The following is an 18681-nucleotide window of genomic DNA, read 5'->3' as shown; positions in this document are numbered from 1 at the left end:
ACTGGAACAGGCCATCGGGTGTAGAAAAGCAGTCTTTCCCTGGCATTCTTCTTGGCCAGGGGTATTGCCAATATCCTTTGGTCAGATCTAGGGTGGTTAGGTATTTGGGCCTGCCTAACTGATCAAAACAGCTCCGCGCAATGCGTGGTATCGGGTAGGCATCGAAGTGGGATACTTCATTTAATTTCCCGGAAGTCGTACAAAACCTCAGGGTGTCCATCAGGCTTGGGACTTAGTACGATCGGACTGGACCACTGGGCTGTGGGATTCTTCAATGACCCCGAAGTTCCAGCATCTTCGCACGTCCATCCTAATTCTTCCTTTAGCTTCCGGTAATTCGATATGATCCTTATCGTCACCTTAACTCCGGCTGGTGACAATATGATGTTGACCTAGTGCCAGTTCGACCTGGTTGGGTATCAAAATACGTCCTGGTTCCCGGTGGATCATTTCATGACTTCCATCCATTGTTCTGGGTTAAGTCAGGAGATATCTTACGCTGCTCCTGTGGGCCGTCTGCCTGAGGTAGAGCTCCTCGAGTGACCAGACACGTCTCTCCTGTCATGCCAGGGCTTCAGTAAGTTGATGTGGTATTTGCTCTGCTTCCGCGTCTGGTTGTCTAACCTTATAATTCACTTCTCAATGGCTTCCACTTATGCCATATGGGCGTGCAACTGATAGGAAGTTTGCTTCGTGGTCAGCGCCCTGAACCTACCCCAGAGAAGAGAAAGCGCGAGACCCAGCAGAACAGTACCGGCAATTTGCCACATCATAGAACCTTAGTTCCCTCTCCAGGGAATGCAATTTGATGCCCCAAATCTACCCTCATTATGACAGGGATTAGCTACTTTATTCCAATATTCAGCCAATCCCATGGAGCACAGCACATCAACAATCAATAAAATGAAGCTTTCTGAATTGCTGAAAAGAACTTCACCAATTTAAAAAGCAACCACCAAAGAAATAAGTGACATGATTAAATCCTTGCTTATATTCTTTTCACCAGATGTTGAAATTGGTGGAAACAGAATGGGAGTGCCACTCCAGAGAGAAAATAAGGGTCCACCAAAGAGACAATTCACTGGTTACTGAAGGCCTGTCAGCTTCTGGCTAGGAGATGAAACAGCAGCAACCATCATGCTGGAGACTAGCTTTGGTCAATCATCTCTCTTTAGATATGAAAGACAACATCATTTGCATATTGGGACATCGGCTTAACCCTATTCCAATGAAGAATAACTAACTGTTCTCCAGGAAGGAAAAAACATTTATTAACCTTTTCCACTGTTAACTTTCCATCTGACAGTCCCTACGAAACTTCCAAATAGTCTCGTAGAAACTAATCAACAGTTTCATACCATTGATTCTTTCTGTATAATCAAGGAAATAATAGTCTTGCATGTGTGCTGTCAAGTGAAACTGTTTACTGGATTTCTGATATGGGTGATAGGCATCTTGATGAAGCGATATTTATTTAGTGAATCTATCATTTTACAAATAAAAACTCACTAATCCATCCACAAAAATAACTGAACTTCTGTGTATGCCCCACCGACTCCCCAGAACTCTTAAAATAATTTCTTGTCAAGTGGACAACCTTATCAAGAAACATTCCTTAGTTCCACAATATTCATGTTAACAAGTTTGGACTATGGCTAAATTATTTAAAAAAATATTCAATTTTCAGCTTAAACCTAGTGTTTGGCAAGAAATCTTATAAGAATTAAGGAATCCACTTAAGGATTTCTAAAGCAGACCTAAAGGAATTCATAAGCATAACATATCTCTTAAGTAATCCTTACTGCTTCGGGGGCATTTTTGCTCAGTCCCTGCATTATTACTGAAACTATTTTAGGCTCCCAACATTATCTCAAGAAAATTTCAGAATAACTGTAATATTCTGGAGATTTGAACAGTAATCCAAAAAAGGGGAATACCTATCTCTGCAGGATAATTTTAAGCTTCTTACCAGATCAAATGTATCAAGTTGTTATAGCAACTGGAATACTTAGCACTGAAATGTAGGTATCCAGAAGTTTAAAATTACCCTAGCCAAATAATGTAATAAAAGTAATGAAGTAAAAGATTTACCAGGGAATTACATCAAGCGAAGAGGACTAGTGATCACTAAAACTGTAAAACAGTCAGCAAACAAATGTAGCAAAATCTAAATTACAAGGAAAGATTAGTATTTGACAGATTAAAGGAGGCTTCAAGAAGCTAAAAGTTATAATATGGCTATAATGAACTGCTCAGTGCCATAAAATGAATGGCAATTACAGGGCCAGGGCCACAGATTCTTACTTAATTTTCAGTCTTTACTTTGGCAGAACTCCTATTGACTTAAGTGGAAGTCTGGCTCTCGAGATGTGGTCTGCAGTTAGTAAACACTATATACATTTGCAATCTAACAGCAAGTTAGAGAAGACCCTGAATGGAACATTGCAGATAAAGAAAGATGAACTGCTTTTCTAAACAAACTTGTAGCTTACAGATAATACACAGATCTCTAGCTCCACGGCCTGCTGTTGCTCCTCTCCTCCTCGTTTCACTAGAACTCACTGTATGAGATTACTAAATTAACAGGCTCGTTCATAAACCAGCTGTTGGATTTGCTGAGGCATAACAGTTTAAAGAGTTGTCAGCATTTGTTCCAATGAAATGCTACAAGGATAATCTTTTGAGGCCTGTTCAGCAGAAAATGTATATATTTTTAATATATAAGGCAACACCTCATCCCCTTTTCCCCCTGCCTGTTCTTCCTCAGGAAGCTTTACCCTTCTATACCAATATACCAGTCAAGCATATTATCCCACCAAGTCTCTGTGATGCCAGCTATGTCATAACTGTGTTTATTAACTAGCATGTAATAACATGATAAAAAGTTGTGGTGAGGACAAGCCCTTGGTGGCATTAGAAGCAATTATGTCACTTCTTCCCCTGTACATAACATTTTAAGGAGGGAAGTCAAAGGAAAATGAGGCTGTGTTGCTGCTTCGTGTGAAGAGTAGGTGGTCAAATATACACCTAATCTATCTAAGCTTTAGTTGCACAATTCAAGATAATAGTGCAACATATACAATAAATATTCTGGAAGGCCTATGAAAAATTAATTGCAATAATCCATCTGAGATGTAATGAAAACATGAATTAACAACTCAGGGTCCTCTGTGAAAGCACTGTTCACAGGTCAGTTGTGCCCTGGAAATGCCGGTGTGATGGGTTCAGTCACAGAGACCCCCTTGGGACTGTTACCTGAAGTGCTGAAACTACCTCTGAGCCCGTTTTCCCTGACAGCGTGGGACTCCAGAGCTCTGTCTTGTTGAGCCAGAAATGCAGGCCTGCTGCAACACAGTCCCAGGGTCTGAACCACGTCCCCAAAACTGCAAGCTTTAACTGAAAACCGCTCAGCAGGTACTCCTGTCTGCAACACCCAGATGCCCAGCTCCCAATGGAATCCAAACCCCAAATAAATCCGTTTTACTCTGTATAAAGCTTATAAACTCATAAACTGTCTGCCCTCTATAACACTGATAGAGAGATATGCATACCTGTTTGCTCCCCCAGGAGCAATAATAAACCAAAGTGATTTTATTAAGAATAAAAAGTAGAATTTAAGTGGTTTCAAGTAATAACAGGCAGAACAAAGTAAGTTACCAAGCAAAATAAAACAAAACACGCAAGTCTAAGCCTAATACATTAAGAAACCGATTACAGGTAAATCTCACCCTTAGAGATGTTCCAATAAGCTTCTTTCACAGACTAGACTCCTTCCTAATCTGGGCCCAAACCTTTCCCCTGGTACAGGCCCTGTTAGTTCCAGCGGGCATCTCAGGTGAAAAGCAGAGGATTCCACATGACTGGGACCCCTTTGTTCTGTTCCATCCTCTTTTATAGCTTTGGCACAAACCGGGGATCCTTTTCTCTCTCTGGGCCCACCCCCCTTCTAAATGGGAACTCACAGGGTTAAAGATGGATTCCAGTATCTGACAAGTTCACATGTTCTGTGAGACTTCATTACCCACTTGCTGATACACACGTATACAGGAAGGCTTACAAGTAAACAGAGCCATCTACAACCAATTGTCCTAGTTAATGGGGGCCGTCAAGATTCCAAATCACCATTAATGGTACTCACGTTGCATAACTACAATAGGACAATAGAATTATATTTCATATTCCTAATTTCTGATACAAGAATGATACATTCATATAAATAGGATGAACACACTCACAGTAGATTATACGCTTTGTAATGATACCTTACAAGAGGCCTTTTGCATAAAGCATATTCCAGTTACATCATATTTACACTTATAAACATATGGGGTGCAATATCACAGATGGCATGACGTTTTTGTTGTATTATAGCTAAGAAACAAGTATCAAAGATGACCCTAACTTTACCTTTGTAACAGGATGTAAAGTAACTTTATCTAGAGGAACTGGCAACTCAGATTAGCTGTGCTCTGTCAGAATTTAACTTCAGGAAGTGTTCAAACATCCAAGACTGAATACCACTTAGACACGTAATCAAATCAGAAATTGCTTCCTCAGGTCATTTGAGATGGAAAAATAAAGCTCTATTCCAGCATCATAATCACAATGACAGTGGTTAATTGTTACTCATCCTGTAGCTGAAATTATGCAGCCAAATGAGAGGAAACAAGAACAGCAAAGGTTCAAAAATTGAACCATATGGAACTTCATCGAAGAACTGAGATGGGTACAGTATGTCCAGCTCATGTAATTAAACTATGAGAGCTGAATGAAATAAGACTAAATAATTTTAGACAGCACCAAAGAATTACTTTTCAGTCTCTCACGCTTGAACTGGGTCAATAGGCCTGTGAGAGGAAACAAATGCCTACATTCTTAGCAAAACACATGAAAACCCACGTTTTTGTTGTTTCAAAATGAAAAAAATATTTTGGGGTTATAACTGTTGATATTGTAAAACTATTTTTACTGCAAAAACTACATTATAGCTGAGACAAATGTTTGAAAACTGGCAACATTTCCAAACAAAAAAACCAAGTCAAATTTCACCCTCCAGAAATGCTGCTTGCTACTGGCATTGACAGGTTTACTGGCCTAGTGGATGGGGGGGGAAGCAGTAGATGTGAAATATCTTCGTTTTAGTAAGGCTTGACATGATGTGACATTCCCATAAGCAAACCAGGGAAATGTGGTCTAAATGAAATTACTATAGGGTGGGCGCACAACTGGTTGACAGACTGTATTCAGAAAGTGGCTATCAACGGTTTGCGGTTAAACTGGGAGGATGCATTTAGTGGGGTGCCAGAGAATTAGTCCTGTGTCCGGTACCATTCAATATTTTCATTAATGACTTGGATAAGAGAGTGGAAAGAATGCTCATAAAATGTACAGATGGCACCAAGCTGGGTGGAGCAGCTAGCACTTTGGAAGATAGGATTAGAATTCAAAATGACCTTGACAAATTGGAGAACTGGTCTGAAATCAACAAGATGAAATTCAGTCAAGACAAGTGCAATGTACTATACTTAGGAAGAAAGAAAATCAACTAGAAAATGGGGAATAATTAGGTGGGTTATAGTGGATCACAAATTCAATGAGTCAGCAATGTGATGCAGTTGTGCATAGCATTCTGGGGTGTGTTAAAAGGAATGTTGTATGCCACACATGGAAGGTAATTATCCCACTCTGCACCAGTGAGGCCCCAGTTGGAGTATTCTGTGTCCTATTCTGGGCACCACACTTTAGGAAAGATGTGAACCCACTGGAGAGTCCAAAAGAGAGCAACAAAAATGATAAAGAGGTTTTTCTAAATCTAAGAGGAAAGGTTAAAAATATTGGCATGTTTAGTCTTGGGGGAATCCAATAACAGTCCTCAAATATGTTAAGGGCTGTTATAAAGAGGATGCTGATAAATTGCTCTCCACATCCACTGAAGGCAGAACAAAAAGTAATGCGCTTAATCTGTAGCAATAAAGATTTAGGTTATATATTAGGAAAAACTTTCTAACTATAAGGATAGTTAAGTCCTAGAATAGGCTTCCAAGGGAGGTCGTGGAATCTCCATCCTTGAAGGCTTTTAAGAATAGGCTGGACAAACACTTGTCAGAGATCACCTAGGTTTACTTAGTCCTCGCAACAGGGGCTGGAATTGATGACTTCTCAAGGTCTCTTTCAGCCCTATATTTCTATTCTAAAATTTATCCTTGACCAAATTAATGAACTCTCATTAAGCTCCCAATAATTTGTGTTTTAGTGTGGCTGTTTTTTTAGAAGCAGGGGAAGTTAGTCCTGGACTAGGATAAAAAAGCAAAAAATGAACATTTTCGTGGGAACAGATTTCAAGAAAAATTCTCTTTTGGGAGAATCAAAATGGAATTGTTTTGCTTCCTAGCTGCCTGCCTGGACCGCTCCTGTCCAGTGAAACAAACAGGATCTAGCACAAAGTGAAACTGACAAGAGCCTTCTAGACCAGCTGTGTGAGAGGCGGAGCAAGGGCAATGTCGCTCAGGGAGCTAAAGAAGCAAAGAGCCTGGTTGCTCAGTGCCCACCCGCACCTTGGGTGGAGAGGCAGAGAACTGGGGTGTTCAGACTCTGTGGTCCCAGAGCTGGACACAGTGCTTAATTTGTAATAAAAGAGGTGCTGGGTGGGCAATCAAGCAATTAGATGCGGGAGCTCAAGCAATTTTTTTTTCATTTGTAACGGATGCAGCAAACCCAGAGGTGCTGAGGCTATGAATTGCCGAACCTAAATATGCCAAAACTCAGCCCTGGCAAGCCTACAGACGGACAGTGAAATTGGAATTGGAGAGCCATCAGTTTGATCCTTCCTCCTATAGAAAACTGATTTTTTTTCAGCAAAATTGGTATTTTTTGCAGAAAAATTTCAATTTTGCAAAAACAGCATTTTCTGTCAGAAAACCATTCCAATGGAAAAATCCCAACCTGTTCTCTTCAAAATCAACCGTATAGTTATATTTTCTTTTCTCCCTCTCCCCCTTTCATCCTATACAGTGTAGTTGCATCACATATTTAAGATGCTCTCGAGTCTACAGCTAGTCTTAGGCTAGGGCATACATCTTAAACTTACTCTAATAGTACCACTATCCTAGAAATAGTGTCTACTGAAGCAAAATTAATATAGTCTTTATATAGTCTTATGGGAATGCTAAAAGGGACATCTAGTCATATGTTTTAGGTACCCTTAACTTAAAAAAAAAAAAAAAAAGGTCCTTCCTCAGGGCAGCCAGACATTTTAATATAACTCCACCAGTAACCCAGGCAACTTAAAAACTCAGATCTCTCTTTCTACCCAACAACTGCCCACTTTTGCAGTCCCCTCCCTCCCCGCCCCATTCCCCTCCACACTTTCCAGCATGCAGGAAAAATGATGAGTTTTGCAATGTATCCCGAAGGTCATTGGAACTGGGCTATTTAGACAGTGGAGTGCAAGGAAGAGGAAGCAAATTCCAAAGGAAAATTTTCCCTCTCAGAGAATGCCCTGACAACTGCTTCTTCTTGCTTACACTGATGGGTACCAGCTCACGTGCCCCTGTTGATCTCAGCTGAGGCAGCATGTCCATGGAGAGAAGTAGGCAGTTAGATCCTGCCCACCTACAGCTTTAGAAGTCAAATCGACACATTAAAACTTCACCCAGAAATCTGCAGGTGGCTGACGCAAATCACAGAATATGGGCTTAATAGCTTGTAGCAAGATACTCCGCTGACCAAGTGGACTAGCATATTTTGCACGAGTTTCAGTTTCTGGGTGTTTTAGCCCCATGTTGAGATCATTTACTAAATGTAAAGTACATTTCTGATGTTCATTCTCCTGAGTGGAGTATATTATTTATGTTCAGAAACCCTCAATAAAAAAAGCCTTAATAATGGTATCAGGTCATCATTACTATACATTTACTTCAACATATGTCAGCCTGGGGCCAACCTGCACTGAATGCAATTTTTTTTTTTTAATCATCTTGGTGACCTTTTTCAGAGACAGTTATGAAATCACACTACACTTTCTCAAATTGGGAATTAAACTAACACAATGTTACAGAAGGCAGCTACCCACTAACGGCTATATTTTACTGGAAACAGGATTGTAATTATGTGCATTTTTCATCCAAATGGATCCTAAATCACTTTACAAACATCTACAAACTGAATACCATCTAAGAATGAGTTCACCCATCACTGATATTCAGCCACTTCTGGGATAAAGTACAGCAAATGCTAACAGGTGCCCAGCAACCCTATGGGTCCAGGTAGGATAGGAGGTGGAGAATGCAGTGCTAATTGAAGCTATTGGAAAATTATACATAGACATAATGTAAGAACTTAAAGTAGAATTTAGTCAGGACACTCAGGCTTGTCTTCACTAGGCAAAAGATCATTATTTTAAGAACAGTATTTCCTAAACAGTGGGTCCTAACCCACCAATGAGTCACAGAATGGTTCTAGATTGGTTGGCATGTACAGGGCTGGGTTAACCAGTTGATCACTGGGCCCTGGCCTAGGCAAACACATGCTTCTCCCAGCCTAGCACAAGAAGAGGCTACAAGTGTTGGGGTGAGGGCGAGAGGGAGGGGAGTAGAGCCTGTCCTGCACTCACCCTGGAGCAGTGGCTCCTGCCCCATGGGGCTGGACTTGGCTCTCCACTCTGGGCGTAGTGACCTAGTGCATGGAGTCACAGTGCCATTCAGGTTTGGTCTATGACCCTATGACCTTGTGTACCAGGTTGCAATATCACTTGCTCAAATTTGACCTGTCCCTCAGTGATGGAGGGATGGCTGGGTCAAACCTGAGTGGAGAGTGGGCCAGACCTGGACTGGGAAGCTGGCTCAGCCACATGGGACAGGAGCTGCCACTGTGGGGTGAGCATGGGGTGGGATTGCTCTCCATTCTCCCACCCTCAGCACCCCCAGCTGGGATTAGGGTTGCAGTGCTGGAGCAGAGGGTGCATATATGTAACTACGTAATGGTGAGTTACAAACAAAAGATAAAATGCACTGGTGTGTCACCTTAGTAAAGAGTTTGAGAAAACTGTTTAAGAGCATCTTGGCTAGCACGCTCAAACTAACAGGTTATAAAGTTCTAGTGCAGACAAGGGACAGGCAAGCAAAGGCTAGCTGATTGAGTCAATCTAAAGTACACCTTGCCCTCTCTAAACTAGGTTTTAGACTGTCAGTCAAAACTTGCCAACATTTAAAAATAAAACAAAAAACCCTACACCATTTTATTGTAGTGAAGACAAACCCTCAAACTAACCGTCTGTGACATAATTTGCAAATCAGCCACAGTGTTCTACTGACACCTCTGTTCACTTTGCAAACCTGAATCGTGGGTTTGTGAACTGCTATAATGAATAATTCATGGAGTTAGAAATATATGCAGCTATCAGTGGCCTCTGATTTTGGTTTACAAATTGTTTTCATGCTGCATAGTGAATTATAACACACGTTCCGTATAAACACCGAAATCTGTGATACTTGGAATTCACAATCCCTAGTTTCTCTGTACATTAGCTGACTGTGGTTGGTGAACTGAGTTGGTACCATGTGTACCTGGAAGGGATATTAGAGGAAAGCTATCATTAAGATCAGTCAGACTCACAGCTGGGTCAAATAGGTGACAAACGGCCTGTTTTTGCTCTCAATGAGAGTTTCATCACCGACTTGAATGGGGCAAGTTCAAGCTCAGAGAAGGTAGGTCACAGCAGAGCAAGATTATTTCCCATTTCCTCTTATCCTCCTTTGCATTCACAAATTCTTTATTTAACTTTCTTGGAATAACCCAAGGGAAAGATTCTGATCTCAGTACACCAGTGTAACTTCACTGATGTTAATGAACTTGTTCCAGATTTACATCAGGGTAACAGATCAAAATCATGGCCTAAGGATTCTACTAACACAACCATATAAATGCAGATCAATAGGAAAGTCTGGCTGTCACAATAATACAAAGTAATTTTCTGATTTAATCACTTCCCACCTTACTCCTAAAGAGATTGGCTATTAGTTTCCTCCTCTTAAGATGCTTGTGATGTGATAGGCAAAATAGGACTATTTTGGGGTGAGGAGAGGTTGGAGGACTCAAAAGACATTAAATGATACAACTAAAGAAATACTTCTTCAGGTATAGCTTTTTGTCATCTTCATGCTCTTGTTATGGCTGTATCTCTTTTAACCCAGATAATAAACTAATGCAAACAATTCCTCACTGTTTAAAAAAGGCCTACCTGAAGACTGCAAGGCTCAGGGACCAGAGCACTAGTGGTTTCCTCAGTTCAAATTTTGCTCGTTTGTTCATTAGGTGCCGACCACCAAATATAAAGGCAGCGTATAGAGCTGAAAACAGAAAAGATTTCTTCCTGTAAAAAAAGTGAAGAAAAAAATCCCCATAAAATATTTATTATTCATCAGTTGTACACAGTGTTTTCTCATCTTTAGATGATTACCAAGAACTTGTCACTTTCCTTGCTAAAAATAAAACGATTCCCATTTGAACACACTTCTGCTACTAATTTGAATAATGAAATAGTCAAATACACGAATATGAATCCAGATCTTGAAGTTCCTACTCAGGGCAAAATTCCAATTGACTCAATTGAAACTTTCGAGTAAATACTGCAAGCTTTGGCTTGTATTGCAGATAATTTCTTCCCCTACTCAGGAACGTTTTCCTTTAGTGAAGAAAAACAGATGGCGCATGGCCAATTTGGTCCTCTGCCATGCATGTAGTTCTAAAAATCAATGTTCAGTTCGTATCTGAACCAACTGATCAGGTTTAATGGTTCATTCAACATGTTCAGTTGATATAGTGCTGCCCGCATGTTTCTTGCTTAACATGCACTTGTCTCTCATTGCTTCCTCAAATAAGAATTTGACTATCTTAACAAAACAAAATAAAATCTGAAGAGTCTCCTAAAAGATGGGAACATCAGGCTAGAGGCCAATAGTTCTAATAATCAGTGGTCATATTGTTTTGATTTTTATAGTTCATGAGAACCAATTTGAGTGCAGTGCAGGAATATTCTCTGTGGAGAAGTCTAATGAGTGTGCTGAAATGGTCATATACTACTTTGCTAATGAACTGAACTACAAAGCAAGCGTCACTTGAAAATGCCTGTAATGATACATCAGGATATGTATTTCCATCAGCCAGCATTTGAACCTCATTCTTATAATTCACTGAGGCTCAACTGTAGCAGGTCAGAAAAGGATAACATTTGGGAGCCCCTTCTACGCACACAAGAGATTCCGATGGCTTGTAACAAGTATCTATGTGCCAAATTAATAATGATGCACAACATTACTAATGGCCTAACTGTGTAGATATATATTTAGGAGCAGATTTTTGGACGAAGTGTGTAATTGCAAACAAAGTGAAAATGAGTCATCGTAAATATCAATAGACTAGATAAACCCAGCTGCAGTGGATTGCTCTTTGCTGTAGTAGTACAAAGTCAGCCAGTTTCATCTAAGCCTTAATGAGTGATAAACAAAACATAAATATCATATAACGATGAAAGCTAAATAGCGATGTGAGCCCAAAGACATCGCATTAAGACTTGGACAACATAGTACATTCATGTGTCCTAAAAAAGTATGTTTCTCTTGACACAGTTAATGCAACATGTAACAAATCATCAACTGGAGTGAAAAAACAATTAACAGTATTGCATGCAGAGTTATAGCTCTGCTGCATCCCAAGTCACCCTCCCCAGTTGAAAATATTCTTGTCTGGCCTGGCACTGGAGTTACCTACGTTAACTTCAGTGTCCCTGGGGATAAGAACACTCGTACATCGACTCAGGATCTCAAAGATTTCATGACAAGCATGGGACTGTCCTCCCTTTCAAGAACACAGTGAGACTGAGAGTCACTGGAGTGGCAATTACAACAGCATGTTTATCATTAGCACTATGCTTTTTTTCCCAGTCAGACCTGGCTGGTATCGCCTTGTGCTTCCCTCAGATCAGGCACTGATGAAGATGAGTTGGCTGAATTTCACTCCAGGCTAGACGGAGGTGACACCGATGGGCGTGGAAAGCTTCTAAATAAATTGGATGAGGTGGTGTGTGCTCCCTCTGTACAGGGTATACTCATCCTTTGTCAATGAGGTTCACATCTCAGGGGTTGTTTGGACCCTAAATTGTTCTGGACTGGAATCACACTGTTTTACATCTATGCTTGTCTAGGGAGTTGCTTTCTTTTTTTCTTGGCTATGGTCTTGCCCATATAGTTATCCATACCTTTGTCATCTCTAGGCTGGACTAGAGTAATGCTCACTACCTGGCGCCACTCAACAGGGAATCTTCAACTGGTGCAAAACCCAGCAACCTGCTTAATTAGCAACGGAAGCTGTATTGAGCACGTTATACCTGTTCTCTGTATACCCTATTGGCTTTGTAATTGCTTCTGAGTGGGATTTTCAACCCCCGCCCCCACAGAGGAGGAATCAGACACCTCAGCTTGGCACCCAAATCTCCTAGAAAGTTTTGAAAATCTGAGTCTCTATGTATATAGTTTTAGGCATCAGAACTAATCTATAAAACCATGCATGCTGAGCATCCTGGCTGCTTCAATCCGTCTCTCTCCCTGATGTACGTACCCTCCTAAGAGCTGAGATCAGCCAAAGTGTTTTTGATAACAGTGTTTGAATTCTGGGTGGCCTGGAGGCAAGTCATTTTCTCTGGAGTGTTCATGACTCCAGTGTTCAAGTTTGTTGAACTTAAGAGCAAGGTGTTAGAGCCTCTTTGTTTGCTCAGACTTTTCCCTGAGATCAACTCAATAAAGCACTTGATTTAAAGGATGGTTCTGGAAAGGTCTGGGAAGAATTGCTTTGACTTTGTGTATTTTATGATGCATTATGGAATAAAGGCCTGAGGGGTTGTCTTTTGATTCTTCCAGCTGTTGGCAGTATGTTGTTAAAAGGTCTTATAAATGATGATCTATTAATGTAAATGCAACCAGAGGCTCAGACAATGGGATATTAAAATAAATAAACAAATATGTATTGGAAGTACTGAAAAATGTGACATCTAACAATGTGCATAGAGGCCTCTCTCTATTTGTTCTTCTCTAGCTGCTGATTCTGTATCTAATGCTGAATCACCACGGGGAAGGTATGATGGGGCGTCTGCCCCATACTGGCAAAAGAGGGGGTAAAGCAGCGCCGGGGAGGCTGTGCAGGAGGCAGCCATTTAGAAAAGAACTTGTAGAGACAGCCAATCAGGAGAAGGGTTAGAGAGACAGCCAGGCAGGGCCAGACTGTGCCATATAAGAAGGGCTGCTGAACAGAGAAGCTTCAATCACTCCCTGGAGTTTGAGGAGGGAGGACTGGCTTTCCTGAAGGAGGGAAAAGAGGCAGCACCATAGTCAGAGTAGTGCTGGGCAGGTCATGGGAGCATGAGTGAGCTCTTGGCTGACTGCTGCCAGACTGGGGCCCAGATACAAGGGCAGAGAAGGTTCTAGGGCTGTGGGGAAATGGCCCAGGGAAACAGGTGGCAGGGGTTAGAGGTGATGCAGCGTGTGACTGCTGGGCCCTCTCCCCACACCCTTTGGTCCCAGTTTGCCACTGACAAAGGTGGCTAGATCCTGGACTGCTGCCTGCCACTGAGGCAAGTGGCTGGACAGAGGACTGCTGCCCCCCCCACAAATGGGGGTGGGAGAGAGAACCAAGTGGGGCACAGCTGGAGAGCTGTGTCCAGAAGAGGACACTATAGTCCTGAGAGCAACACAGGTCCTGATGGCAGAAGTGACGGTGGTGAGATGCCGCTAGATAAGGTGCACCAGTGAACCAGAGCTAATTCCCAGGATGGCCAGCAGGAGGTGCAGCAGTGGTGAGTCATGCCCTGTCACAGAAGGAAATTAAATGAATCCCTATGAAATATATAATATGTCGAAGTAATTATGGGTCAATTTTTTATTTAGGTATCTAAAGATATAGATAACTGCCAAGGCACTTTTGAAAATCCCACTAGGTGCCTCTCTGCATATTTAGGTATGTGGGTGAATACCTTTGGAAATATGGGATCATGTTTCTTTCTTAATAAAGTAGATATAATGCAGTTTCAATGCTTGTTCTTAACATTCACAGTCAGGAAAGAAACATAAATATCCCCCTTCATGGGCAAGATCATTTATTTACCCAAATGGCATTTCACTTAGGCTCTTATTAATGAAATTATTGCTTTGTGTTACGTCTAACCAAGTAGGTCAGCACTGTAATTATATTACACTAATTGGAGTTGCTACATTTTAGGTCACTTCACCAACTTTTTAATGAGTTCCATGTTTCCTTATTTAAATGGTACAGTATCTGTATAAGACTTCCCACTGGTGCTAACAAATACTAGGGAATTTGACTGTACTGGAGATGTGTACTGTACAGAACAGTTTTAAATTAAGAAGAGCACAATAGTACAGCCTTGAGGTCATAAGTACTGTATACAAAGGAGTCTGATATTGAAAGTATGCCTTCTCTCTCTTTTTGAGATAGAAAAAGTGAATGGTTCTCAGTTTGAATTTTTTTATTTTTCCCTTATGGAATAACTATTTTTTAAGAGAGACTGTATTAGAGGACTGAGAGTAATACAGGTGATTGGTTATTGGGCTGCAGAGCCTTCCACACTAATATTATGGGTTCAAATCTGGCCAAGATCAGTAATGACCAAAAGTTATTTTGTAATGTTTATATAATGGTCTGTGTGAAATGTTGGTAGTCTCAGTCCAGTTGCTAATGAACAGATATAAAGCAATGGTAATCAAACGCTATTCAGATGTTAGTGCAATAGTTCTGGCCAGCATGACACTAGTAACACAGAAGTAATTCTATAGACAGAGTTTTGGAGTAGTTCTAGGACACTATAATATGATTGTCATCAGGGATTTTATTCTTAAATTACAATCTAAACACAACAGAACAATAAAGCAACATTAAGACTTGAAGCTCAAAACCCAAAAAAGTAAGTCAGTAGCAAAGTCTCACATCTAATTTCAGCGTTAGCACATTCATATGTTTTCCTTCAATTCCTTCAATGTTCTCTAGGGATTACACAGTAGTCATAAAGAAAGACAAAGCTGCCAAGTCCCCCACATTTTGCAGGAGTTCCTGCTTCTCACAGTTGTCTTCCACCTTCCTACATTTCCAGTCATCAGGGATTAAGCACCATCGGTACTGAGTGCTCTGCACTCTGTGAAGCCTCTGAAAATTGCCTGTTGTCTCACAGTCAGAATGGAGGGAATCTTCCTAAAAGCTGTACAGAGCACTATGCTCAGTATGGGGGTTACTAGAGGGAGGAAGATAATGTGTGGACTTGCAGGCTGAAAATGTGGGGGAGATCTTCTGGAAATAAACAGCAGAGGAAGGGAAACCTTAGCCTGGCAGAAAGGAAATTGTTAGGGAAAGGGTTGTAGGAGAAGATGGACAAAAGTGGGAGGCAAATGGAGGAGGCAAGGAGAGGATGACGACTATAGAAAAAGAGCAAAGGAAGTTGACAGAAAAGAGAAGGAAGTGAAGGTTAGAAAACAGAGGAAGGAGAAATGAAGTGTAATAACAGCGGGAGTAAAAGTACAGTGAGACCAGGAGATAGAAAACAGCAAACAAAAAGCATTAAAAATTGAGAAAGGAGAGGCAGAGACTGAAGGAAACAAAGAAAGATGGAGAAAATCCATCCCACCAGAAACAGTGCTTCTTGTCAGTCACAGACAGGAAGTGTTGCCTCCAGGAAAGCCAATTCAGGTATCAAGAAGTGGCAGGGAGAGATTGAGTCACCTGGCCTAAGGTAGGAAAACAAAAGAAAGTAAACAAGACAAAGGTACTGAGTGATAAATCTTCCTCTTCTTCTCCCCCTCCCCCCTCTCCCAAAATATAATCTGTAAAATACTGAAGTGTTTTTTTAGGCCAAATATTCTTGTTGGTGAAATGAAAAGTAAGATACTTTTAAGTGTTTTTTCCTCTGTCAGAATCAACCTTCCACAGAAAAAGGTTATGGCTATTTTAAACTACATTTGATCTGAGAAACTTTACACTATACAGCACATCTATGCGCTCATTTTGCAAGCAGCCTATTCTTGGTAACTCAGGCAATGTTGCTGTCTTCAAGGTGCTAATTTACAATTACAAGTTCTGTTCATATAAAAGGTGTGAAACCATTCCTGATCACCTTAGCATTTGCACTTCTGAAATACCAACAAAGCAAAACTTTGTTCTAGCTTCATGGATACAATGACAAAAATCATTGAGGATGGATTCACTGTACAGATTTGTCAGCTTTATATAATAAATAGTAACTATAACTCTAGAAAGTAAATATGCAATTCTGTAACTATTTCTACAGTACTTAAGAATTTTAAAGGAGGGAAGTATATCAGAAGACCAATCTGATATGCACATCAGAATAATGTGGTTTCTGCCTACAGCAAAAGGTCCTGTAACATTTATATTTAGAGCAGTGACAATGAAAATCACTCACGTGGGAAAGTGCACTCATTAATGAGATTCTTCCAAGTAACACACTCCCAGAGAAATACAATACAAACAGGAGTCAGCCTCACAATGTTCCCCCACTCACTAGATTTCTAATAGAAATTGGCTTTCAAAATGCTAGTATGACAGAGTATAATCTGGATTGATGAACCTGGGGTGCTGTTTACACTGCTTTGCTTTGAGCTACCATTCCTGGTCTGCTCACACACAGCCTTCAGCATGTAAATTAATCCCAGTTGTATTGTGTGAGTGCTATAGTCAACCAGTTTTGAATTACGCTGCAGAGCAACACCAGCAAATTCCCAGTCTTTCCCCCAGAAAACTGCATTTTATACTGCCCTGGACAATAAAACTTGCATAAAGTTTGTCATTTTATTAAAAGAAAGTGATATGCACAAACCCTGTTATCCCAAATGGTGTTTCCCAAACACACTGGTTTAGATAAGACAATAAAACAAATGTGTTAACTACAGAAATATAGGTTTTAAGGGACTACAAGTAATGAGGCATAAAAGTCAGGATTGATTACAAGAAAAAAGTAAAATGAAACTGAATTCTCTAACTTGTTGAGTTAGGCATTAAAGCAAAGTCTCTCTCACCCCATGTTTCGGCAATCTTAGGGTACGTCCAGACTACCCGCCGTATTGGCGGGTAGCGATTGATTTTTCGGGGATTGATATATTGCGTCTCATCTAGACGTGATATATCGCTCCCCGAACGCGCTCCCGTCGACTCCGGAACTCCACCGGAGCGAACGGCGGTAGCAGAGTCGACATGGGGAGCTGCAGATGTCGATCCCGCGCCATGAGGACCCGAGGTAAATCGATCTAAGATACTTCGACTTCAGCTATGCTGTTCACGTAGCTGAAGTTGCGTATCTTAGATCGATACACCCCCCCGCCCCTCCCCAGTGTAGACCAGCCCTTACAGGTTGAATTCCTTTCAGTCAGGATTCCTCTCCCAGTACAATGCTACTTTCTTTGTTCGTTACATGTTGTCAATGCCGTGGGTAGACAGGGAGGGAGAGATCATTTGGGGCATCTGTTCTCCCTTCCTTTAGTTCATTCTCTTCTTGGAGAATCTTCTCCAGCTGAGGTTCAGGAGACAAAGTCTGTGTGGATAGGAACCCTCAGCTGTTTCTTTGTCAAGATGTAGATTTTTCCCACATCCTCTTTCCTGCTAAAGAATGGCCACTTAACAAGGTGATGGTCCATTTGATTTTGACACCTGGCTGAGGCGCTGGCTAGCCTTTTGTCTCTGGAGAACTGGTTTGTGACTGCTTTCCAGGCCTGTGACATGTCTTAGTAGATATCGTATAGTAGATTCTGATAACTTAACATACATGTTACCACACATACTTTAACAGGGCCATATTGATTAGCAAATTATGAGTTTTCAAATGATACCTCACAGGCATACTTTGTACAAGATTTATCATAGTTCTATAAAATGGGTGAACATAGGAGTACAGACTGTCACAGGTAGGTAGCTATTTAAAACACATAGGACAAATCTGTCTTTCAATATCAAGATCTCAGCAATAATTTGATAAACATTTAATTAAATAGGATGTTCAATAGCAAGAGCTTGATTACCCTCTCAAATCAGTGAAATTCCACTGAAGTGTATGGAGTTACTCCTGGGTTACACCACTGTGAGAATGAAATCAGGCCTTTAGTATAAGACACAATATGTACCTTGACAGTGATACCCAGTTCTAAACACTGGAGTTGTATTACTTCTTCTATTACTTGCATAGGATCCACAGCATTTTAGACGTTGTAAACATCCTTCTGTGTCTGGACTAGTGTGCAGTTTAAATAGACACCATACACATGCAGAGAAGAGAGACTTAGGGGCAGGGTAAATGTGCAGTGGAATGTGGCTCACCTCTTACAGCTCCCTGGTTTAAAAGAGGATATTTATGATCAAGCTTGCAGAACATAAATTTTGTAGAAAGATTCGCAATAATTAAGTCTGCATTTAGGAAAGAATATAGCAAATATGGTTAGGGATTAAAACTAATCATTCTTGCTTCCTCTTTTTAGCGTGCAGATGCTAATGGAAATTAAGAGAAGGAACAGAACTTTACCACCACACATGAGATTCAAGTGAAAGGACCTAATTCTGAATTCACAAATGATCAGGACATCACAATAAAAATCATGGCCATCACTCACACCCAGATTT

The 18681-nt window shown here is 40.8% G+C and overlaps 1 protein-coding gene across 1 annotated transcript in view; it reads right to left on the bottom strand.

Moving 5' to 3' along the window:
- ELOVL6 (ELOVL fatty acid elongase 6) overlaps window positions 1-18681 on the bottom strand; it is a 120788-nt gene that overhangs the window by 31543 nt on the left and 70564 nt on the right. The window contains exon 2 of the mRNA XM_075066200.1: window positions 10238-10369. Within this exon, the coding sequence (XP_074922301.1) occupies window positions 10238-10369 (132 nt within the window). The remainder of the gene's footprint in view (window positions 1-10237; window positions 10370-18681) is intronic.

Source organism: Chelonoidis abingdonii, chromosome 5 (genome assembly GCF_003597395.2).
Source record: "Chelonoidis abingdonii isolate Lonesome George chromosome 5, CheloAbing_2.0, whole genome shotgun sequence".
In the NCBI taxonomy this organism is placed as follows: domain Eukaryota; kingdom Metazoa; phylum Chordata; order Testudines; family Testudinidae; genus Chelonoidis; species Chelonoidis abingdonii.
This window is presented reverse-complemented; position numbering and strand designations above follow the sequence as displayed.